This window comes from Carlito syrichta, unplaced genomic scaffold (assembly GCF_000164805.1).
Source record: "Carlito syrichta isolate Samal-C Ts95f unplaced genomic scaffold, Tarsius_syrichta-2.0.1 Scaffold308804, whole genome shotgun sequence".
Classification (NCBI taxonomy): Eukaryota; Metazoa; Chordata; class Mammalia; order Primates; family Tarsiidae; genus Carlito; species Carlito syrichta.
Genome location: NW_007252900.1, coordinates 448,077 through 473,823, shown reverse-complemented (window position 1 = coordinate 473,823; position 25,747 = coordinate 448,077). Strand labels below are relative to the sequence as shown.

At 40.8% G+C, this 25,747-nt stretch overlaps 1 protein-coding gene across 2 annotated transcripts in view; it reads left to right on the top strand.

The window, feature by feature from the left end:
- PLPP1 (phospholipid phosphatase 1) overlaps positions 1–25,747 on the top strand; it is a 50,400-nt gene that overhangs the window by 23,312 nt on the left and 1,341 nt on the right. For both annotated transcript variants that reach the window (XM_008065788.2, XM_021716390.1), the window contains exon 4: positions 11,392–11,449. In XM_008065788.2, the coding sequence (XP_008063979.1) occupies positions 11,392–11,449 (58 nt within the window). The remainder of the gene's footprint in view (positions 1–11,391; positions 11,450–25,747) is intronic.

Sequence of the window (25,747 nt, the reverse complement as noted above, 5' to 3'; positions counted from 1 at the left end):
CAGTTTAAGTGTTGCCTATAGTTTATTAGGTTATAGTGTAATCTGCTCTTATAATGTGTTTATCTCCACAGCCTGCCCTCATAAATGTTAAATTATAAAATTATAATGCTTGACAATGGGGAGAAGGGAACATAAGCACCCGAAATGAGTCATTTTTGTTGACTGTAGAAATGAGTCAGAGTTACATGTTAGGATGAGAATATCTTCCTACAATTTTGGTTTTTGGTCTCCCCTCCCCATTTTTTTCTCTTTATTCTTCTTCCTCCCTCCCCCACCCCCGTCCTCCTCTTTTCTGCATGTATATGCACTCTGGTGCTCTGTCTGCTACTACTGATACCACAGGACTCTGTAGTTGCACTTCAGTTATGGTGGTCATTAGGTCCTGAACACAGAACTGAGAACATAAATGGACTTTAATGGAATACTTATTCATTGTAATATCTAGAGCATTTCTATTCATAGTTTAAAATTAATACTGGAGTATTTATTGTAAATTAAAAAGGGGTTATACTTTCAACATTACAACATCCTCTTATTAGGACTACCGTTGTTTATGCCAATGAGATGATCTTTACTCTCAGGTTTAAAAAAAAAAGAAAAAAATAGCTAATGAGTCTAGGTAATTCAGAAGTATAGCTTTCTTTCTAGGTCAAGATTCTATGCATGTCTGCATAAATGTCTAGATAAGATCTTGCTATGTTTCCTAGGTTGGTCTTAATTTAACCTGGACTTGAACAGTCTTTCCTGCCTCAGTCTCTCAAAGTGCTAGAATTACAGGCTCATATGAGCCACTGTGTCTAGCCTAAGATTCTCTTTTAAACTAGTGGCTCTTAAACTTTAGTGGTTTATTAGAGGAATTATCTGGAGGGCTTGTCAACACACTGATTTGCTGGGCTATATCCTCAAGTGTCTGATCCAGAAAGTTTGGGGCATTAATATTTCGAACAGGTTTTCAGAGGCTGTTGTTGTTCTTGGGAACCACACTTTCAGAACCACTGCATTTGATCACTTGGATTATGGGAATATGACCTTGCATGACGACTTTACGTGGGCTGATATTTACCCTGTTACATTGGGTGAATTTAAGGTCGTGCACAGCGAGTTGGGCTATTTTTGATAGTACAGTGTAAAACTATTGGCTTTTTTAAGAGATTCATTTTTTTCCTGCTTTTTATTTAAAATATGTATGTTTAAGCACAAGCTCAGTGTTTCTAATTAATTCTGAGTGAGTGATTGATCCCTGGCTATGTGAATCAGATGTTCAGTACAAAGTCATCTTTTTTTTGGATTGTGGCAGCTTCGTATTGTTTAGAAGTTTAATTTCGGTATGTATGATTGAATGTGAGAAATAATTTTCCTTTTTTTAAATGCAACTCACATAAATAAAACTGATATTTGAGGAAGTGCCATCTATGATAGTGAAAACCCATTATAACTAGACCAATTGACTCTGGTACTTCAGTGCCTGGGAATACCTGTGGTAAAACCTGCTTTATATTTTGAGAGAATGGCTTCTTCTACATGGTCTTATTGTAGACATTATTGCATAAGCCTTCATGACTCCAAAAGGATTCCTCTGTTTAGGGTTATGATATTTCTCATGCTTATGTATATCTGTAACTAGACAACCTTTAAAATCATATGCCTATTTGGTAATATAAACATATAGAATAAAGAAGGGGATAATTTTAAAAGATCCTTCACTTTATGAATGTGCATTAGTTATTAGGGTATTTAGGAGTATGACTTAAAGGCCATATCTCTTCCCATCTCCCTGCTCTCAGTGTCAGTAACTGGCAATTTAGGCTTGTGGCTGTAACACTTCTCACCCCTAAACTACCCTGTCTTTTTTGCTCCAGTGTTTCTCTCACTTGAGCTGTAGTGGAAACGCCTGGAGGGATTGTTAACATATGGGTTGCTGGGCCTCACCCTCAGGGTTTCTGTTCAGTGGGTCTGAGTTGGGGGCCCAAAATTTTGCATTTCTAGAATGCTCCCAGATGTGCTGAGGCTGCTGATTGGAGAAACCACTGCTTAAGCCTCTTCCATGAAGTTACTAAATTCAATTAATGTTTATTGCTTATATGTCCTAGGCACTGTGGGAACTACTCAAATGTGCTTGTTGCTCTTATGGTGCTCACTACAGAGATGAGCAATGCTTGGAGATTGGATGCATTATAGTCAGTGTGGGTAATAGAAAGTGATATGTGCCTTAAAGACAAAATGCTACATGAAATTAGAGGATGATAGTGTTACTTCTGGTTGGAGGATGCATTTTGGTGGATGAGTAAGGTTTTGAATGTGTAGGATTGGGATGGAACTTGACTTAGGTCCAGGGAGCAACATGATCAAAGGCAGGCAGGCTGAGGCTTAGGGTGTACAAGATATCAACACTTTTTGGTCTAAGAGCTTTGCTGAAGTTGAAGAGTAAGGTACAAAGGCAAAGAAGGAAAAAAGCAGTGCTGTTCGGTCTCCAGAGAAGGTGTGAATAAGGAAACTGATAATGACCTGTAAGGAGTACAGAAATTTGCTGTACCAAAATGGCACCAGCCTTGCCTAGACCAGCTAATTTACTGACTAGTAAAACCTGCTGACTGACCTGCCTGGATCTTGACTTGACTTCCGGTTCCCTATTGAGCAAACAGACAGAAAAAGCTTTTGTTGATACGGAATTTTTTAACACTACTCTTTTGGGAGAGTGAGGTTGGGGAAGACATTAGAAAATATTATCCAGTAACATTACCATCTGTTTATATAATAAACTTAGGGAGATATTATAGGAGGGGAGATATTGTAGGATTGGCTTACTTTTTTCTTTTATGTTTGTATTATGCTAACCATTATTTTTTCTTATGTAATCTATTACAACTGCAATGTTTTGCTTCTGAGGTAATGTTTATTGCTCATATGTCCTAGTCACTCTTGGAACTACTAAAATGTGCGTGTTGCACATTTTAATAAGTTGGAAACTTATGAACCAGGCAGGCAATTTTTAAGACTTTCAGTTTACCAAAGGACAGAAATGCTTCTTTAAAAATTGAGAAAATCTTCATGTCAGAGTGGGAAATAGAATTCAGAAATACCTAAATCCTTTCTCCTTATCATTTGTTGTTGTGATGCTTACCTTTGCTTTGAGGATGTTTTTAAGATTTAAACAATAAAAAAATTTACAACAGAATGCATCTGTCATTCCATCATTATGGATAGTATTTACTCAACCAATGACTGCCTTTGGTCTTAATGTACAAAGGATTGAGGGCATTTTATACATATTATACAAATACTTGCCAGATGTGTTGGGAAGATGCATTAGGTTCTGATTGTTTAGTTGAACTTTGACATTCTGCCCAAGATTTCTGACAGAAGAGTGACAAGGGCCGGAAGTTAAACTGGACTTTGTAATGCTCCTCAGCTTTGATGATCAAGTCCAAATTTCTAACTACCATAGGGAGAAAATACATCAGAGGGTAAAGTATCAAAATTATGTAACTTATCTCTTGTGGCTTAATGTAATTTATTGGTCTGTAGCATTTAATTACATGATAGTGATGATGCAAGGATACTATGTATTTCTTAGTTTTATTATGTGTATTTTTATAACTGTCAAAACAGAAAATTGTTAAAGTATACTTCTTGTGGAGCCAATAAAGTGGTATCTTATTCTTGGTCCATGTGGCTTGGAAGAGAAGGTGAACTTGTTTAAGACATTTAAATTTGAAAAGTGTACGAATTTTATTGGATAATTAAAAATTTATCATTTAATAACTTACATTCTACTTTCTAAAAAAAAAGACACATTGAGCACCTACTTATGACTGACAACAGTATACAGTGTGATGAATTAAGATGCAATCTCAGTTAGAGATGACCTGCTAGGCTCCCACGGCCCTTCTGCCTCAGCCTTCCAAGTAGCCTGAACAAAAGGCGTGTGCTACCACTCCCAGCTAATTTTTGAGTTATTGTTAAGCTGAGGTCTTACCAAGTTGCTTGGGTGAGTCTCGAACCCGTGGGCTCAGACAATTCACTCGCCTCAGCCTCCCAAAGTGCTGGGATTACAGGCTGAGCCATGGAGCCCGGCCTCGTTAAAATATTTTTACATATATATTTTATCCCTGTAATAACAAGTTGTGTTTCCAGCATTATTACTGTCTAATGTGAAAGTTTATTTTTAACCCTCATTTGATATCTTTCCCCAGTTAATAGTTTATGTATCCTTTCAGTCATTTTTCTCTGTATTTTTATATTGAATGTGAAATTGCATAGTTTTGTGTGGATTAAATAAGTGACATATTTTAAAATGTCTTGGAGACATTTTTATTAGTTCACATAGAGATATTTAATTCATTTTAGATATCCATATGTTTGTACATTCAGTCCTCCATATCCATGGGTTCTGCATCTGCGGATTCAACTAACTGGATAAAAAATATTCAGGAAAAAAAGTGGCATCTGTACTGAACATATACAGACTTGTGATTATTCCCTAAACAATACAGTGTAACAGCTATTTACATAGCATTTACTTTGTATTAGGTATTATGAGTACTCTAGAGATGATTTAAAGTATACAGGAGGATGTTTGTGGGTTATCTGCAAATACTGTGTCATTTTATATCAGGGTCTTGAGCATTCGTGGATTGTGGTATCCGTGGAAGGTCCTGGAATTAATCCCCCATGATACTGAGGGCCAACTGTATTGAGAAGAAGAGTTCTAGTACCTTGCTTGGGTCCTTGAGTTGCCAGCAATATGGCAGCAACCATCTTTGTGCATATGTGTGCATTTCTCTAGGAGAGATGCCTTGAAGTGGAATTACTGGGTTACAAAATGTTTTACGTGTTGATAGATATTGCCACGCCGTCTTCTGGAAAGTGTGCAATATAAGTGCAGCTCATCACCTGTTTGATTCCTGAATGGGTATCTTAGGTGTGAGATGTTTATACATAATAACCTGGTGTCCCATTGCTGAAGCCTTGAGCAGTTACTGATTGTAGAAATCTTTTAGAAATAAAGTATGACTAATACTTGGGAAAAGTTTATGTTCATTAAGAGGGCATTGCTCATATCTCCATTCATATAGGACACACTTTAACTTTTTTACAGGATCAGTCCATGTTTAAAGGTTATCACCTTTATCCTTTAAAGAAGATAAAGTTCCCTCTTACCCTGTACTTCAAGTTAATCTGCTGTTGTATCAACTTTATAATCAGGAAAAAACATTTGAAAAAATGCCTCATGTTGCAATTTGACTTTCTTTCATTTTGCTTTCAGAGTATACAAAAGACAAATTGGTATTTTCTTAAAATAACTACTTACCACTGCAACTAGCCTGTGTGACAGAGTGATACTCTGTCTCTAAAGAAAAAATTTATTTACACACTGGCAACATGTATTTCTTCATAGATTAAGTTTAATTTATTTGTGTAGTTACACATTTTGCCCCAGGTAAAATGTAATTCCTATATCTCCCTTGCCTGGAGATGGCAGGATTAAAGTTCCTCCTGAGTTTATCTGTCATTCTAGGAGTGAAATTCTGGCACAGATGGAAAGAGTTGGGGAGACTCAGAGTTGAGCCTGAAAGAGAATGGGACTTTTGAGAAAGTTACTGAACCTGTGTGAGGCTCATTTTCTCTATGTGAGCGCATGAGAGTTTTAGTGAAAATCCTGTGTATTAAGTACCTGAATATACTCAGTAACTTGTTTTTTTTTTTTTTTGAGTTGGAATCTCACTGTGTCGCCCAGACTGGAGTGCAGTGGTCGCTCCCGGCCACTGCAGCCTCGACCTGCTGGGCTCCAGTGATCCTTCTGCTTCAGCCTTCCAAGTAGCTGGAACTACAGGCGTGCGCTACCACGCCCGGCTCATTTTTTAATTTATTGTAGAGATGAGGTCTCGTCTGTCCAGGCGGGTCTCGAACCCACGGGCTCAGGCAATCCACTCACCTCAGCCTCCCAAAGGCACGGGATTACAGGCTGAGCCACTGAGCCCGGCAGTAACTTGTAACAGTTATAAGCCTTTTGCCAATCTTTATCCTTCACTACTTTAGGAATCAATTTCAGGACATTTTTTAGGAGTAAAGAAAGTTTTAATTTGCAACAGAACTAACTGGTATACCTGGAGAAATGGTGGTATGATAATAATTGGAAACATTTGTGAGCATTGGTCACTGTATAATTAAAAACTATTTTGTCTCCTAGTAAAGCAATTGATTTTATGTATGTATGTATGTAAGGACATATGTATGGATGGATGTATTTATTTTGAGTCAGGATCTCACTGTCACTAGAGCTAGAGTGCAGTGGCACAAACATGGCTCATTGCTACCTCAAACTCCTGGACTCGAGAGATTCTCTGGCTTCAGTCTTCTGGGTAGATGGGAATCCAGGCACGTGTCACCACATGCCTGGCTAATTTTTTCATATTTTTTGTAGATATGAAGTCTCGCTATATTGCCCAGACTGATCTTGAACTCCTGGACTCAAGCAGCCATCTCGCCTCAGCTGCCTTAAGTCCTAGGATTACAAACATGAGCCATCATTTATTACAAGAATGAATGCAAAATATTTTCAAACTAAAATAATAGCTAAGGGTGTAACTGTTCTCTGCTTTTTAATTTTGGAGCATGTGGAAGAGCAGAAGAACAAAGGAAGAAAGTGGTGGGGCAAGAGTAGAGGGATGATTAGTTGGGTTCTGTGCAATTGATTTAGATAGCATTTCATTGGTTCTACGTCTTCTATTTCTGACAATATGAAGCATTAGAAATGTCTACTGGTATAGTTCAAGCAAATATGCTGGGGTGGTACATTACACACATAAATTCTCATGTATTATATCTTAAATCATATATAAATTTTTATATAAAAGTACATACACATGTATTTAGTAAATAGTTTAGCTGGTGGGAGATAAAGGAATTTTTCTGAGGCCAGAGTCAGTTAGTGCTATAGATTCATGTGGTCTTTGAAAGTATCTGCTAGTTCTTGGTAGCTTACAGCCTGAATTTTGATGGGCAGTGAATATGGGGCACCGGAGATAAAGGCTGAGGCAAGAGGAGAGTAGGAAGATACATGAGAGACACATGGATAATGTGAGAATTCCCACAGGGCAGTATCCTCCCTGTGGGAGCTATGAAGTAGAATTTTTAAGCACAAGACCACAAATACACTGGTCTGGAGCTAGAATTCATACTATCTTTTTGGCTAAAAAAAAAAAAGAAAGAAAAAGGAAAGAAAGCCTGAAGTTTAGATTGGAAAAACTCTTCTTTAAACCAAGACCTCAAAGATTCCCCACAGAGTGCCAAGGACATGAGCTCACATTCTAAAATAAGGGTGAGAATTAGAAATACAAGTTGCATAAACTCTCAAAGACGATATATATTAGATCTACCAGGTATAGACTAAATAAAAAGAAATAGAGAAAATATGACATATGATGTGAGATTAAAAGAATCAAAATTGACCAGACAGGCTTGAAAAAGAGCCAAAGAGATCTGTAACTGATTGACTGGGCACATTAGATGTAGTAAAAAGAATGATGAAATGATAGACCTAAAGAAAAGAAAGAAAGATTAGAAATACAGAAGAAAGGTTAAGCAATATAGAGGGTACAATGAAAAAGTCTTACATGTTGAATCTGAATGTCACCAAAAGATACTAGGGTGGAGGATACCCAATATTCAGAGGTGTCATGGTTGAGAACTTTTCAAAATTGGTGAAGTATACAAATTCTTAGATGTGGGAAACCAGCTTATTAGATAAATAAAAAGAAATCCCTACTAGATTCTTGATAGTTAACTGTAGAATATTGATAGGGGGTGGGGAGGAAACAATGAAGAGGGAAAACATGTAACCCGGAAAGGAATGGCAGCCAAATGGCTTATATTTCAATAGCAAAAGTAGAAGCCAGAAGATATTGTAATGATAGCCTCAAAGCGATGAGAAAAAAATAATTGTCAGCCTAGAATTTTGTACTTAGGAAAATTATCACTCAAGAATGAATGCAAAATATTTTCTTTTCTTTTTTTTTTTTTTTGAGTCAGAGTCTCTGTCTCCCAGGTTGGAATGCGGTGGCATGCACACGGCCACTGCAGCCTCGACCTGCTGGGCTAAGGCTAAGGCAATCCTTCCACCTCAACCTTCCTAGTAGCTGGAACTACAGGTGCGCACCACCACGCCCAGCTAATTTTTTAATTTATTGTAGAGATGAGGTCTCACCAAGTTGCCCATGCTTGTCTTGAACCCTTGGACTCAGGCAATCCTCTTTGCCTTGGCCTCCCAAAGTGCTGGGATTATAGGCTTGAGCCACTGTGCCCGGGCTAAAATATTTGCAAACTAAAAGAATAGCTAAAGATGTAACTGTTCTGTGCTTTTTAATTTTGGAACGTGTGGAGGAGCAAAGGAAGAAAGTGGTTGGGCAAGAGCAGAGGGATGATTAGCTGGGTTCTTTGTATTTAACCTCCCCATGAATCTCAAAATACCAAATGAAGAAGTGCTTTATATGCACTGGTTGCTCTGGATGACTGCTAAAGGCTGGATTTGGCTGTCTTTGCCGTTTATAAGGCTGAACGTCGATGTGGGTATTGGAGTGGAGACTGGGAAGAATGCTCAGTCGAGGGAACTCAGACTGGGGTAGGGACTGGGGCTGGATGGCTTTGAATGCTATGGTGATGGGGTTCAGGCTGAGTTTTACCAGCTCTCCTAGGATAATGGAGTGCTCTGGGTGACAAGTGGAAGAAAAAAAATACATAATTTGCCATCTGAGATGGAATCCCACTCACAGTAAGTTACGCAGTCACAATCAGTCTACATGCTGATTGAAGCTTGCTTGTTGTCTAATAGAGCATCTCCCGGAGTTAGTGAAAACAGCAGCTTTTCAAAATATATTTTTATCTGTATACATTTTCTTCTTGAAAAGATTTTCCTAAGATATGATGGAAAGTTAGCTTACATTGTTACTGTACGATGTCTGCCATCATCAGAGAGGCTACAGTGAAGTCAGATGGTAGGTCTATGATGGGTTAAAATCTAAGATGTGTTAAAATCTAAGGGCAAGTTTCTCAGACCAGGGTCAAAATCTTTTCTTTTTTTTAGTCAGGGTCTCAGTCTGCTGCCCAGGCTGGAGTGCAGTGGCATAATCATGGCTCACTGCAGCCTCAGTCTCCTGGGCTCAGGTGATCCTCTCCAGAGTAGGCACTACACGCAGCACTGTGCCTGCCGCCGGGGCCAAAATATTAAACATTTCAGTTGAGGTCACATGATGAACACTGACCACATTTGGGCTGCTCCTTGGGTTTTATTAAACTCCCCATGCAAATATTTGTTTACGAATTCTGGATATAAGATACTTTAAAGAGGCATATCTTCCAGAGATTCCAATAAAGAATGAGATTTGTATGGAATATGAATAATCTCATATTTTTGTGTTTTATTCTGTTTTCTTTTTAATAGAAATGAAATTCCATACTGCCATACTTTTTTGATAATTACTATGGGCAAAGATTTAGAAACAAACTGGATAGAATTTTTCCTTTGTTTTAATCCCTGTCTGTTAAAGTCTAGCCAGATCAGTGATTTTATACTGCATAAAATAAATGTTTTTGTATTCAGAATAAAAAAACTGAAACTAACTAAAGACATTATCTGTGACTGATTCAGAGCTGTTTAACGTTATTGCATTAGTTTGCAATTTATGATTTATGCACAATGTACAGGATTTAGTGAAACTTAACTTGCTTGACTTTGAGATATTTCTGTGATTATGGTTATGTTGACTTGGTGGGCTTTGACAATCCTTGAAAATGGCTTTTATTAATTTATAGGCTCTTCAGTAAAACTTACTAAAACTGATTATAAAATGTACAGAGTTTGGCTCTAATTATCTGATTTAAAATAATGGTTTGAACTAATCCATTCTCTGTAGTCAAATAGTAAGGATAAAAAAGCTATTTTTCTTGCTTTACATAGATTAAACTCAGAATAATTATCAGGGATAATTACATAATTTCTGGTTGGCACAGGAATTTAGAATTGTCTTTTTTAGGAATATATCTGATTACAAAGAGGCAATCAAAATTCTTGTTGGAATCATCATCAGTATATACTTCAGCAATCCCTAGTTTGCCACCCACCAGTCATAAACATATGACTTTCTGGTGTGTGTTTTAGGAGTGTTTTCTCCTTTTCAAATCCAGGGAGCCAATATTTCCCTTAAATTCCTTTTGAACAAGGCAGGGTATAAAAGTAAAATACTTAAGAGCCTGTCCTCCTTTTCTTATTTTTATGAGGGGAAAGCAATCAGGAGATGTATTCTAGTTATTTGCATGAGCATCTTTTCATGGCATACTTTTATTAAACCCTGTGTGCTTGCATTTTCTGCATCAATGGCTACATAAACCAAACTTAGATCTTAAATGTTAGTGAGCTTTGTCATTTTCAAAAGTACTATAAAATTAAGTTTTGCAAGCATTCTGTCATTTTTAGGTGGGAAAATGATACTCATGTTCATAGACTATAATATTGAAAGAGATGATTCATCTAGTACAGGACTATCAGCGCACAATTTAAAAATAAATGTCAAACAGAAACACATAATCTGGTGATATATGTAAGGCAAGATGTGTGTCCAATTAAACACTAAAGTATGGCTGGGTTTGGTGGTTTACGTCTGTAATCCCAGCACTTTGGGAGTCCAAGGTGGGAAGGTCTCTTGAGCTCAGGAGTTTGAGACCAGCCTTAGCAACATAGTGAGACCTTGTCTCTACAAAAAAATACAAAAAAAATGTAGATAGGTGTGGTGGTGTGTGTCTGTAGTCCCAGTTACTTGGTAGACTGAGGCAGGAGGATGGCTTGAGCCCAGGTGGTCAAGGAAGTAGTGAGCTATGATGGTGCCATTTATACTCCAGCCTGGACTACATGTTGAGACCTGTCTTTACCAAAAAAACCAAAAACCCCACTAAAATATTAATATGGTTGGAAAAAAATTAGCTTCTGGGTGTTCCAAAGGAGGTGTTACATTATTCAGGAGCTAACTCTGCAAGTGGAAAATAAAACTTAAATCACATAAGTATATATGTAATAAAGTAAATGCCATTTGTGCCATTGATGGATTGTCGGGTATTCCTGTTCTCACATCTGTAGAACTGCTTGGCAAGTTTATTCTCATGATTCATTACACATCCTGAAAGTTTCAATGAAATGATTCTGTATAGGAATCTGATCTCAGATTCTGCTTGCACTCCTTAATGCTACTGTCCCAATTTCCCCTTACCCTCACCCTTCTAATTTCCAAATATGGAGGAGGGGGAGAGCTGTATACACTCTGAAACTGAAGAGGAGATTTATGAAATCAAGCATATTGGCCTCTAGGAGAGGAAATTAAAATTTTGTTTTTTTTCTTCTAGGTTGTCCTTCTACTCAGGCCACTCTTCATTCTCCATGTACTGCATGCTGTTTGTGGCAGTAAGTACTTTGTGTCTATCAATGGTTAGGTTATGTGCTACCTGCAATTAATGTGTTCAACATCAGTGTCCTCTCCTGTGCTAGTAAATTAGCAAGTGACAGAAGCCTTAACAGATAATCAGCAAGTCTGTAAGTCTTATGCTAAGAATTAGTTGATGTGTGCCCTTACTTTGGAAGTTTCATGAAGAGGTTTTCAGGAACACACAAGCAGCTTCTGTGTAATCGCAGCTGGTCACTGATGGGACAGCCAGGGCCAAGGTTGCTTACTAACCTCCTCCCCAACTGGGGCTGCCCTTCTCATCTGCTCAGTGTGGAACCCTGCTGTGCGGAGGAGTTGAGTTTCCATCATTGTAAGTGAAAGCAGCTTCCTGGCTCCTATTTGAACAGATTTTGTTTCCTTCCATTTTCTGAAACATTCCCCAGACTGCTTTACACTGAACCAGCAATGTTTCAACTTCAGTTGCTGCTTCTGGAACCTGTCACCTATATAACTTCTGGGTCCAATTCCAACACTAACCGTAGAGCGCATGGTGATTTGCATTTACATTATACAAAGTTGGCAGTGAGGAGTTACAAGATTTGCACCCACATTTTGCATATCAAACTAGAGATGAACATGCAGTTTTTTGAGAATAACTATTGGAGGACTAAACTTTAGGACACATTTAAGGGATCCTTAAAAGTCTATTTTAGTTCTTATTTTTTATAATGTGCTCTCTTTAAATATAAAACACTTTATAAAATACTATATATGTGTGTAAATATCGCATTATCGCCATTTTGAGAGAAAAGAGAGGAAGGGGGAGAAAATTTCTACCCTAAAAGATCAGCTATAATTTTTGTCTTTTCTTAATTTTTTTTTCTTTTTTTTTGAGTTGGAGTCTCACTCTGTCACCTAGCCTGGAGTGCAGTGGCACACTCACAGCCACTGCAGTCTCAACTTGCTGGGCTCAGAGGATCCTTCCGCCTCAGCCTTCCAAGGAGCTAGAACCACAGGCATGTGCCACAACGCCCAGCTAATTTTTGATTTATTATAGAGACAAGGTCTCATCATGTTGCTTAGGCAGGTCTTGGACCCATGGGCTCAGGCAGTCCTCTTACCTCCGCCTCCCAAAGTGCTGGGATTACAGGCATGAGCCACCACACCTGGCTCTAAGTGGATTTTTATATAGTTATGTTCTATGTAAATTAGCAGTTTTGTGTTTTTTTTTCTTTAATCACATTAAGTGCTGTGTGAGGATTTAATACTAGATTAAAACTCCATGATGCGTTTTATTAAGGGTAAACTAATGGGACTTAATTAGTCTCAGAGATTATTTATTTATTTATTTATTATTTTTATTTTTTGAGTCAGAGTCTTACTCTGGCACCCAGGCTGGAGTGCCGTGGCACGCTCACAGCTGCCGTAGCCTCGACCTGCTGGGCTCAGGTAATCCTTCCGCCTCAGCCTTCCAAGTAGCTGGAACTATGGGTATGCGCTGCCACGCCTGGCTAATTTTTTGATTTATTGTAGAAATGAGGTCTTGCCAAGTTGCCAGGCTGGTCTCGAATCCGTGGGCCCAGGCAGTTCTCTCACCTTGGCCTCCCAAAGTGCTAGAGTTATAGGTGCGAGCCACCGTGCCCAGCCAGTCTCAAGAGATAATTTTAAATCATTTTACTAGATTCTTGCCTTTATTTGAAAAACCAAATTCCAGAAGTTAAAAGAATGTAAAAATTACAGATGTGTTATTTAAAATTCAATTTGACAGAGGTAGGTAACACAGCAAGACCTTGTCTGTATGGAAAAAAAAAAATTAGCCAGGCATGGTAGCTGTAGTCCCAGCTACTGGGTAGGCCAAGGCAGAAAGATTGCCTGAGCCCAGGAAGTTGAGGCTGTGATGAGCCATGATCATACACTACTGCACTCCAGCCTGGGCAACAGAATAAGACCATGACTCAAAAAAAAAAAAATCCCAGCACTTTGGGGAGCGGAGGCAGGAGGATTGCCTGAGCCCAGGAGTTCAAGACCAACCTAGGTAACTTGGCAAGACCTTGTCTCTACAATAAATGAAAATATTAGCCAAGTGGAGTGGCAGGCGCCTGTAGTTCCAACTACTTGGAAGGCTGAGGTGGAAGGATCGCCTGAGCCCAGGAGGTGGAGGCTGCAGTGAGTCATGATCATCCCACTGCACTCCAGCTTGGGCAGCAGAGTGATACTCCAACTTCAAAACAAAACAAAGCAAAAAAACAAATCCACAACTTCAAACCGTTTCAACAGAGTTATTTTCAAGGTTTTTATCTTGCGTTAATTTAATTTTGTGAAGAAGCACTGGGTACTGATTCAGCAGAATTTAGGACTTCCTTTTTTAGATATACACTCATATGTTTCTGCAGATGTGCCATGGAGAATGTGACTTATTTAAGGCAGTTAGCAGGAAATACTATTCTTAACATTCTCTGTTCATTTATCTTATAAGAAAAAATTAGCATTCTTTCTACAGGGAGCCAACATATTTTTTTCTTTCTAAATAGGGCACACGACTGAGGGAGAGGGAAGGCCAGGCAATGGCTAGAGCTGTTAATATACCAGTAACTTTTCCCAAACATGAGCTTGTGACGACATTGAAGGGCTTTTGAGTGTGTGGACTTGTTTTGTGTGCCTGGAGCTAGAGCTCCCCAGGGCATTTTTGGTGACTTGTTATTCACGCCTCTGTGTGCATCAGTGTCTAAATCCCCTTTGATGACAGACCTAGGAATCTGAGTTTTGGTTGATGTTGAAGATGATTTGCATTTTGTGTTACTTTATGATGATTCCCATGAAGTAAGAGATGAGGAATGATGGCCACGTTTTACAGATGGGGGAATGGGCTTCTTGGGAGAGGGCTGCTGAGGTCTGAGAGCTCTCTTGATAATCAGGCTCCCTTGCTCTATTGGCTGCTTACCTGGTCTGAACCCTGGTCCATCCATTTTGAAGAAGATCAGATGATGCAGATCCCTGGACATAAAATGGAAATGATTGACACATAACTTTGACCCTCTGTTTTTAATTTTAAATAAAATTCTCAGACATATTTTCTGTTTTTCTTTTCCCTTCTCACAACATCTGCAACATCTGTAGATATGATCACATAGAAGCTTGTACTGAAGGTTCTTTTGTGAAATGTGAAATTAGTATGGGAGGATGAATTAATGTCTAGAGGTCTGCAGTGGCCGCTTGCTCTGTGGACATGCAGGGGCATGTGAGGAGGCAAATTAGGGATATAAACACAGGGAAAATTACCTCATCTCTGATTTGGTACTTGGGTCAGTGTGAGGCATTTAAATGTGTTAAAAACTAAACAAATTAAATTTAACAGTTTAATTGAGCAAGGAAAAAACTATTCTCAAATTGGGCAACCCTCAGAATCACAGCAGATTTACAGATACTCCAGCGCTGCCAGGTAGTCAGAGAATTTGTGGACAGAAAAGGGAAAGTACGGAGAACAGAAGTGAGAACAGAAGTGAGGCATGGAAACAGCCCGATTGGTTACAGCTCTTGCCTTATTTGAGTGAGGTTCGAAGGTTGGCTGCCTGTGAGTGGGTGACGTCAGGCTGCTGGGATTGGCTCAGAGACTCGGCTCTTGTGACAGAAGCACACTTCTAGTTAGGTTTTCAGTTTGCTTACCACCTTCCAAGTTTGGTTGCGCTTCCTAGCAAGAATTCAAGTATGTCACTATGGAAACTTTTTGAGGCCAGATTTTAGTTTACTTTTTAGATGTAAAATTATAATGGAAAAAAAAAAAACCCAGATAAGGTTTGTTATAGACCAGAACCTTTCTGGAGAGGAAAGCACATCAGAGCAGCCATGCACTGCATTTCACTGGCTCTAGGCAGTGGAAATATTTCCTTGGTGTGGATGGAGAGCCCAGTTTGATTTCGGCCCTAAATATAGATGTCGCCTTGCTTTCCAGATTTCACATGTATAACATCTAACTTCTCCACCCCCCCCCGCAGATTCCTTAGGCATTGACTCATCTGTTTCCCTGGGCAGCTTGGCATTCTGGGTCAGTCCCAGATTTGGGTGGAAATGTAGTCATTCAAATCCTGAGGATATTCTTTGATAGCTAAAACTTCCCTGTCAATTCCTGACACTAGAATTAACTTCTAGTTAAAAACGTCTCTTAAAGAAAATACCATACGTACTGTCCTTTTCTGACAGGCAGCCCAGCCCTGTACACCTCACCGTACCCAGAGAGTTAGCATCAGTGAAAACCTCCTAGGCTGTCAGGAGCTCAGGGCGGGACTGCTTTGCATATAACCAGTTTCTGTGCTTAGTGACTCCCTGGAACTTGGCTGAATGCCAGAGATTCCAAATTTCTTTAGATTATCAGGAGAACAGCCATGGTATGAAGCTGTCCTTTTTTTTCTGTACAGTGACGAATGTACTAAAACACTTTTCCTGCAACCATTCTATTGAGGCTGAAACCCCCGATTGCTTATATCACTGCCTGTTATGAGATTCCTCTCACTACCTGTGCTCCAGCTGGTCTCTGCTCCTTGCTACAAAATGTGTCTTAGCCAGGCCTTTCCCCCACCCTGGTGTTTAGACAGTGCTACCCTCCTGTCTGAATCTTACTCTTTCACACTGTCTTTTTCCCTCAAGATTTGTATCATCTCTTGTTTAGCATTGACCATATGCTGCCTAGCATTGTTGATATTTCATGAGGATGTTTGCTGCTGTGGATTCATGATGAGTGACTCTTGGCCCGTGTACTACATGAATCCCATCCAATTTTAGAAACTCAGTGAATCCTAAAATTGGTGAAATTGAGGTCTAGAGAACACTAAACAGAGGCCTGCCTGACAGTGTTCTTCTAGCCAGATCTGTCATCAGATGTAGGTGGAACAATCAATTTGGTTTCCTTGCTTGGTCATAGATGCAGTATTTCAAAATAAGTAGACCAAAATTATTTATTTGTGTTGAGCATGCTGTTGTTAGTCTAGTTTGGGGTCAGCAAGTTTTTTCAGTTAAAAGCAATTCACAAAGTGGATTCTCGGTCCTGAATACTGTTTGGAATAGGAAGAAGGCCTCTTTACTTATTTTTTTTTTGAGTTGGATTCTCACTCTGTCACCCAGACTGGAGTGCAGTGGCCGCTCCCGGCCACCACAGCCTCAACCTGCTGGGCTCCGGCGATCCTTCTGCCTCAGCCTTCCAAGGAGCTGGAGCTACAGGCACGCGCTACCACGCCTGGCTACTTTTTTTGATTTATTGTAGAGATGAGGTCTTGCCAAGTTGCCCAGGCGGGTCTCAAACGCGCAGGCTCAGGCAATTCACTCACCTTGGCCTCCCAAAGCGCGGGATTACAGGCTGAGCCACCGAGCCTGGCCCTCTTTACTTCTTAGTGAAGCATTTGTTACCTGCAGGTGGAATGACGAACTTCCTACATCCTTTCTTTTCGGGCTTAACTAGCTGGTTATTTTGGGCCTATCGACTCCAGCTGTCCTTATTGCCCTGAGGAATAGCAAGTTGCTTGTATAAATCTCTAGTAACATCCCAGCTAAGAAGTTTTTGTTCTTTAAACTTATTGGAGACAGTAGCTTGTCTGTATCATATTCTGAGAGGAAAACTTTACTCTGCTATGAGAGACAGGACACGTGACTCTGCACTGAGCAGTAAGATTACCTGGAGTTTTCTAAGGAGGGCACTGCTTGATGAGAAATTCTAGCTAGCCTCTGGATCCCTCCCAGTCCTGACATTCATTCACCTTTCTGGTCAGGAAGCTCTGAAGTAGGGCATTCACAACTAGAAGTAAGGGAAAGGGAGGAAAGGGCAGGACAGAAACAACAACCCGCAGCTCTTCACTGAGGTATTCCTCAGCAGCAAAGGCTTCTGCAGTGATCTGCAGTGACAGTATCGGGCTCCATGCAGCTCCCATGCAGACCAGCAAGGAGGAAAACAAATGCAGCTGGCAGAGGGTTTTGTAACTAGGGCAATCTATATGCTACATCTGCAGAGGAAACTTCATGGCTGGCTAGAAGCCTCACCCAAAGGCTTTGCACTGCTCGTTTTGTTCTTTTTGGAGGCAAAAACCACACCTGGAACCTTCCTTTTCACAAGGGCCAGTAATGATACCTGCTTTCAGTGAGGGCATTCCTGGAGGATTTTGGTAGATTCCTAAGGCTAATTCTTCTCACCCTAGTTTCTGCTTTCTAAAACTGGGCTTTGATTGGGCTACTTGATTTGCTCTGAACTCTCCCCCCTTTTTTTGTTTAGAAAGGTTCCAATATGGTTTCTCCTGCTAGAAAGAGACAAGGGAAGAATAGAGGTAGGCCTAACTGATTTTCTTCTGAGGTCTTGAGGTTGACTTCCTTTCCATATGTTATTCTCCTGTGGGATTTGTATAGTCAGCCCCTTCTAATAGATGAAAATGGAGGAGGTTAGAGTGTGAAGGTTGGATGAAATATATGATGTATCTTTGTCTTTACCTGTTAACTCTTTGTTCTAAATTTGTGTCTCCTGGAGACCCACATGTCCCTTTCTTTCCAGTTCTAGAGTTATTTTCCTGTATGTTACAGCAGGAATGACACTAGTGGCATGCACAAGTGTTTGTTAAAAGTGTTTCAGGATAGCATTCCAATTTGTGAGCGGGGATGTAGATAGTGGAGGGAGTAGTTTTTGTTTGTTTGTGATTTAGTCGGAGTCTCACTCTGTCACCCAGGCTGGAGTACGGTTGGTACCATCATGGCTACTACAGCTTTGACCTGCTGGCTCAGGAGATCCTTCTGCCTCAGCTTTCCAAATAGCTGGGCTTGGTGGCTCAGCCTGTAATCCTGCGCTTGGGAGGCCGAGGTGAGTGGGTTGCCTGAGCCCGCGGGTTCGAGACCCGCCTGGGGAACTTGGTGAGACCTCATCTCTACAGTAAATAAAAAATTAGCTGGGTGTTGTTGCGCGCACCTGTAGTTCCAGCTACTTGGAAGGCTGAGGCGGAAGGATTGCCGGAGCCCAGCAGGTTGAGGCTGCAGTGGCCGGGAGCGGCCACTGCACTCCAGTCTGAGCGACCAAGTGAGACTCCAACTCAAAAAGCGATACCAAATAACTGGAACTAGAGGCATGTCCACCACTCCCACAAATTTTTTAATTTATTGTAGAGACAATGTCTCACTGAGATGTCTTGAACCCCTGGGATCAAGTAGTCCTCTCATTTCTACCTCCCAAAATACTGAGATTACAGGCGTCAGCCACTGCACCTGGCTAAAGTAGTTCTTTTTAAGCAAACAAGGAAGGAAAGGCTTTTCAGTATGGGCAACTAACTGGAGATTCTTCCTCATCCATTTTCCTTGTCCCAGGCTAACTCTTGTGTTATTTTCTTTTGCTTTCCCTTTAAGAAAAACTCAGTTACCACTGCAAATCCCTCTTGGGGTAGTTCCCTGGATTAGACCCTTTTTCATTCTACCTTTGTCTAGTGGCTGTACTAATTTATCGTTTCACCAGCAGAATAGAAAAGGTCCCCCTTTCTCTGCATCCTTGTTAGCATCTGGGCATTTTTTTTTTTGTATTCTTAATAGTAGTCATTCAAACTGGGGTGAGATGATAGCTCACTGTGGTTCTGATTTGCATTTCCCTGATGATCAGTGATGTTGAGCCTTTTTTCATTTATTTGTTGACTATTTGTGGGTCTTCTTTTGAGAAATGTCTATTTGTCCTTTGCCTACCTGTTAACAGGATTTTTTTTTAAAAAACTGTTGAGTGTTTTGAGTTTCTTGTCTGTTCTAGGCATCAGTCCCTTGTCAGATGAATACTAAGTAAATATTTTCTCCCATCTGTCAGCTTATCTCTTCACTGCTGATTGTTTCTTTTGCTGTGCAGAAGCTTTATAGTTTAATAAGTCCTATTTGTCTCTTTTTGTTTTTGTTGCCTGTGCTACTTGTAAGGTCTTAGCCATAAAATCTTTGCCTAGACCATGTCCAAACTGTTTCCCATATGTTTTCTTCTAGTAGTTTTACTGTTTGAGGCCTTATGTTTAGTCTTTACTCCATCTTGAGTTGAGAGAGAGGGGTCCATACTCTTCTGTGTATGGCTATTCAATTTTCCCAGCACCATTTATTGAAGAAGACTGTCTTTTCCCAATTGTACATTCTTGGCGACTTTATCGAAAATCATTTGGTTGAAAATATGTGGATTTCTGTTTTCTCTATTGTCTTCCATTGGTCTGTGTCTGTTTTTATACCAATATTTGCTGTTTTGATTACTAAAGCTTTGTAATATATTTTGAAGTGAGGTAATGTGATGCCTCAAGCTTTATTATTTTGCTCATTACTGCTTTGGCTACTCTGGCTCTTTAAAAAATTTGTTTGAATTTTAGAATTTTTTTTTTCTATTTCTGCGAAAAATGGCATTGGTGTTTGGATAGGGATTGCACTGAATCTGTAGATTGCTTTGGGTATCATGGTCATTTTAATGATGTTAATTCTTCTAATCCATGAGCATGGGTTTTTTCCATTTGTTTGTATCCTCTTAATTTTCTTTCATCAGTGTTTTGCAGTTTTGCTTTCGCCTCCTTGGTTAAATATATTCGTAGGTATTATTTTGGTAGCAGTTGTAAAGAGGATTGATTTCTTTCTCTGCTACTTCATTATTGGTGTATAGAAACACTACAGATTTTTGTATGTTGATTTTATGTCCTGCAACTTTACTAAATTTATTTATTATCTCTAAGAGCTTTTTGGTAGAGTCTGTAGGGTTTTCTAAATATATTTCTCCTTTATTTATGAAGGATAATTCTTGGCTAGCAAATTCCCTACCCCCTTTCAGCACTTTGAATATATCATCCCGTTCTCTCCTGGCCTGTAAGGTGTCTGTTGAGAAATCCATTGTTAGGCTGATGGAGGGTTTCCCTTATAAGTGACTAGATGCCTTTCTCTTGCTGTTTTTAGAATTTTCTCTGTGACTTTTGACAGTTTGACTATAATGTACCATGGAGAAGAACTTTTTGAATTTTTGAATCTGTTGGAGATCTGTAAGCTTCCTTTATCTAGATGTCTAAATCTCTTGCTAGACTTGGGAAATTTTTAGCTATTATCTTATTAAATAGGTTTCTCATCCCTTTCAGGTCCTCTTCACTTTTCTGAGACACTGAAGACTTGAATATTTGACTGCTTTATCGTTTCTCATATGTCACATATCCTCTGGTCATTATTTTTAAAAATTTTTGTCAGCCAGGCTCGGTGGCTCAGCCTGTAATCCTACGCCTTTGGGAGGCTGAGGTGAGTGGATTGCCTGAGCCCGCGGGTTTGAGACCCACCTGGGCAACTTGGTGAGACCTCATCTCTACAATAAATCAAAATGAGCCAGGCGTGGTAGCGCGCACCTGGAGTTCCAGCTCCTTGAAAGGCTAAGGCGGAAGGATCGCTGGAGCCCAGCAGGTCGGGGCTACGGTGGCCGGGAGCGGCCAGTGCACTCCAGTCTGGGTGACAGAGTAAGACTCCAACTCAAAAAAAAAAAAAATTTTTGTCTGGATTATTTCAAGAAAAGACTTGTCTTGAAATTCTAAAATTCCTTATTCTGCTTGTTTTAGTCTATTGTTGAAGCTTTTGAGTCTATTTTTTATTTCATTCAGTGAATTCTCTAGTTCCAGAATTTGTCTGGTTCTTTTTTTTATGATATCTCTTTAGTAAATTTCTTATTCATATCCTGAATTGTTTTTGTGATTTTTTTGGGGGGGGTATTATTTATCTGTGTTCTCATGTAAACTTACTAAGCTTCTTTGATATCATTATTTTGAATTATTTTACCAAGATTTAATACATTTTTCATTAGGATCTGTTGCTGAAGAATTACTATATTCCTTTGGAGGTGTAATATTTTCTTGCTTTTTTATGTTTCTTGTGTCCTTATGTTGGTATCTGTGCATCTGGTGTAGCAGTCACTTATTTCAGTTTTTTGAATTTGCTGTCATGTGGGAGGCCTTTTTCCTGAAGATGTATCTATGGTTTTGGTTAGGCAGAGCACTTTGGCTTTGGTTAGGCAGAGCACTTTGGCTTTGGTTCTGTATATGTGCTGATGTGGTTTCTGTATGATTTATCTGGCTTTAAACACCATCCATAGTATCTGTGATTTCCTTAGTGGCTTAAGGTATGGCTGTTACTGCTAGGGTGATGTTTTGCTGGAGACAGGTATATCAGGTGGGCCTGACGTTGAGCTCCAGAGGTGGTAGTGGTGGGCCTAGCATGCCTATCCTTGGGACCCAGGTGGTGTATGCTGGCCTCTGTGTTAGAAGGTATGGGCAGGCCGAGTTTAGTCCTCCAGGCAGCTTGCAAAGGTGTTGGCTGTACAGTGATGGGCTGGTCCTTGGGCCCACAGACAGCGGATGTGGTGTGGGTGGCAGCAGTAGCAATGTCAGGACAACCCTGTGACTCCAGAGTGGTCTGCATTGGCCTTGGCTGTGCCGTGTGCGGCCAGTCCCCTAGGTGGCACATGTGTGTGGGTGCCAGCAGTGGTGACACAGGTGGAGTGGGCTTGTCCTCAAAGCCCCCAGGAGGAGTGCTATGGTGTCAGTGATAGGTGGATCCCCCCCAGATGGTGTACTTGGGAACCGGGAGAGGTGGAGCCATGCCAGGGAAGTCTACCAGATTTCCCAGCAGTGCAGTATAGGTGCTGGTTGAGGTAGGCGGGGGTGGGTGATCCCCAGACCTCTAGCAAAATTCTTAGGTGCTGGCAGCAGGGCCTGTGCTGTGACCCTGCCAAGGTGGGGGCAAGGTTGCATTCAGTGGCAGCAGCTGTAAACAGAAGTTAAGACGCATGCACTTTGGCCCCAGGGTGACGTCTGTGGGGCTGGGCAGCCTGTCCTCAGGGCATTTGAAAATGCTTGGTGGCTCTGCTACAGCAGGGTTGCTGCCAAGGGTTTACACTTTGACCTTGGTGGCACACCCACCTGTAAGTGGGGGATGTACTGGGGCTCCAGGGATGAGATGCAGGGCTTGTTGGGCCTCAGGACAGGGTGCAGTCTTGTGGGCTCTTTAAATGGCTCCCTGCTGTAGCACTTAGGACTGGGGGGCAGATGCCAGACCCAGTGTGAACTCCCTCTCTGGAGCAACACTACTGCGTGGTATTCAGGCAGCTCCCTATGTTAGTTTAAGGGCCTGTGTGGGCTGAGGGGCTCTCCAGTGGCTAGGGTTACAGGAATCTGCACTGGGAATGTACAGGTGGGGATGGGGTAGGAGGGTCACTCACCATTTCCTGCCATTAGGGAGCCTCCCCACCAGGCTGGCTGCCTTGCCTTGGGCATTTCCTGTCACTTCTGGTTGAATTCCAGTGTTCCTTCTTAGATGATCTATTTGAATTATCTACTTTGGGTTCTTTGTGAAGGAGGCAGGTACCAGATGCCTGTTCAAGCGATCTTGAAGCCCACGTCATTGTTTTCTACTAAATGACTTGCTTGCTTTGACCAATGGTAGCTTTTGCTTCCTTCTAACTTTTCTTTGCAAATAACCTATTATGTACCCACAGGTGTCCTTTCTACTTTTGAAAATCCAGTATAGATTCCCAAAGGAGAATATATCCTAGCAGATCTCTGGGTGAGGACTGCATTAGTCACCTATTTAGTGCCCTCCCAAAAGAGAAGGCAGGGCTATGTGGTCCAAATAGGGCCACGCCCTCACTTGTGTCTGTGAATGGGCACTTTTACCCAGGGGAATTTGAAAGTGATAGACACTACTACTGAGCCAGTATTGGGCCTAGAATTCTGTAACTTCTTCTCTTAAAAGATAAGCACCTGGCCAGGCATAGTGGCTCAAGCCTGTAATCCCAGCATTTTGGAAGGCTGAGGCGAGGATTGCCTGAGCTCAGGTGTTTGAGACCAGCCTGGGCAACTTGGTGAGACCTCGTCTCTACAATAAATAAAAAATAAGCTGGGCATGGTAGTGCGTGCCTGTAGTTCCAGCTGCTTGGAAGGCTGAGGTGAAAGGATTGCTTGAGCTCAGCAGGTTGAGGCTGTGGTAGCTGTGAGCATGCCACTGCACTGTACCCTGGTAACAGAGTGAGACTCCCACTCAAAAAAAAGAAAAGCAACTGAATGCTTTACCTAGAATGCATTTAATGAATGTTTGATGATTGGCAAATAGCATGTATGGGAAGGGGAAGGAGTGGAGTTTGCAAAGGAAGGAACCTAGAGAGCCTTTTTACTCTTAGCCCTGGCACTAAAGCGTGAGCTCTGTCCCTGTGAGTAGTTTCCATAGAAGTGTTGAGAAGCTTCAGACAGCCAGCTTCTCTGTAGCAGTTAGAGAAAGCAGGAGAAATTCATGCCAAGTACTTGGTTTGCCCGGACTCAAAGTAGAGCCACTGGAAAAACATCACTGTGTACTTTGTTGAACCTGCTCATAGAGGAGACCTTTGGCCAACAAGATGGTTTTGAGTAACCCAAGGTCCAAGAAACTCAGGGTGTTTACCTCCTTGAGCTTTATTGAAATGGACATTTTCACAGGGAAGAACAGGGCTATGTGAGGTGCCTTGGCCCCAGGGAAACACGGTGCAGGCACATGGGAAGCACCCTCATGTCATTATTGTTAGTCACCAGAGGAACCAGTGTCTCTCAGGGTGAAGTAATTTTTGGTGTTTCACTGATGGGGGAAACCTCTATTCTCGGGTAGATGTGTAAGGAGAAAACCAGCTAGTTATGAGAGTAAAGGGCTTTCCCTAAAGTGTTGGAGCATGTTTGATCTCTGACTCATAAGTGACTGTTGATTCTTTTCACTGGTATGATGGGGAAGAAATCTGGACAAAATAATACTTAACATGTGTCTGCGGGCTACTGAGAGTCAAAGTTGGACTCTGGAGGGTAAATATTGCTCGAGGGATTTTAGAATCGGGAGGGAAAGACCTTAAAGTCCTATCTCTGGGTTTCCTTGAGGTTAGAACAACAAAAAGGTGTAAGTCCACTTTAGAGTTATTTTATCTTGCTTTGTCCTTAACAGAGATGGGTGCAGTTCTTCCTAAGATGTCTGTATTTGTGTTTCTAATTCTTAGGATGTATTTTTGTAGTCTAAACAAGCTATGCCTTTAACTTTTGTATGAAAAGGCAATTATTAAATGACTGAATAGGGATAGCTGAACTTTTGGATTAATATCTAAACCTTGGCTTCTCTCTAGCCAAGGAAATTTTCTCCTTAAAATGAATAGTTTCCTCATAGAAATAGTAAGGTGAATCTTTTTTTCACAGCTTGAACAACAACAAACAAAAATTAGGACTCTGCAGAAAGCCAGTTGTACTTAAACTAGCTTAAACAGCTGGTAGGCTCTTTTAGAACTAGATGTTTACACCAAGTAGTTGATAAAATTAGACAACCCCTGGGTCTTTGCCAGCTGCTGAGAAGTGACACCCATGGCAGTGCCCAAAGAACTAGGAATGAATTTGTTTGTGCTTTAAATAGGCAGTGTCAGTGGGCTGAGCCATGTATATTGTTTTCTGAGGATTATATTAAACCTATGAGTCATAAATTATTGAACTGAATTTTTTTTTTTTTTTTTTTGAGTTGGAGTCTCACTCTGTCACCCAGACTGGAGTGCAGTGGCCGCTCCCAGCCACCGCAGCCTCAACCTGCTGGGGCTCCGGCGATCCCTCCGCCTCAGCCTTCCAAGTAGCTGGAATTACAGGCGTGCATTACCACGCCTGGCTAATTTTTTGATTTATTGTAGAGATGAGGTTTCACCAAGTTGCCCAGGCAGGTCTCGAACCCGTGGGCTCAGGCAATCCACTCACCTCAGCCTCCCAAGGCATGGGATTACAGGCTGAGCCACCAAGCCCAGCTTAAACTGAATTTTAAAAGTGAATGCTAAAAATTATATTGTTATTGGATAGGCAGTCTTTTTTATTTTTTAAATGAGAGCAGACTCACTGAAGAGTTCCTTCTACATAGAAATCTTCAGAGATGCCCCCTAAGTCAAAGGCAGGTTAACATGGGGAAGGTGGAGTTCTGAGGTCTGCTTAGAGTCCAGAGAAGTCACAGAACTAAAGTCACAGAACTTGGGGGTATAATTGCAATGGAAAGACTACACTCCTTAGTTGGATCATGATTAAACTATAACCTGTTATTACTTGTTTAGTCTCAGTTGTCATGTTAAATATTTAGTTTGAAGGTAGCAGAGTGCTCACATAAATTATTTGATGAATTGAACAGTTCCTAGGTAGCCCAAGCCAGGGCAGCTTGTGCTGGCAGTTTATCCCTAGACTCAGACCTAACAACACTGGCCTTTGATCATCAGAATTATAACCCAAATTTTAAGAGGATGAGCTGCCCCGAAAACCCTGTCAAGAAAGACAGTCATAAACAAGGAAACCCTTATC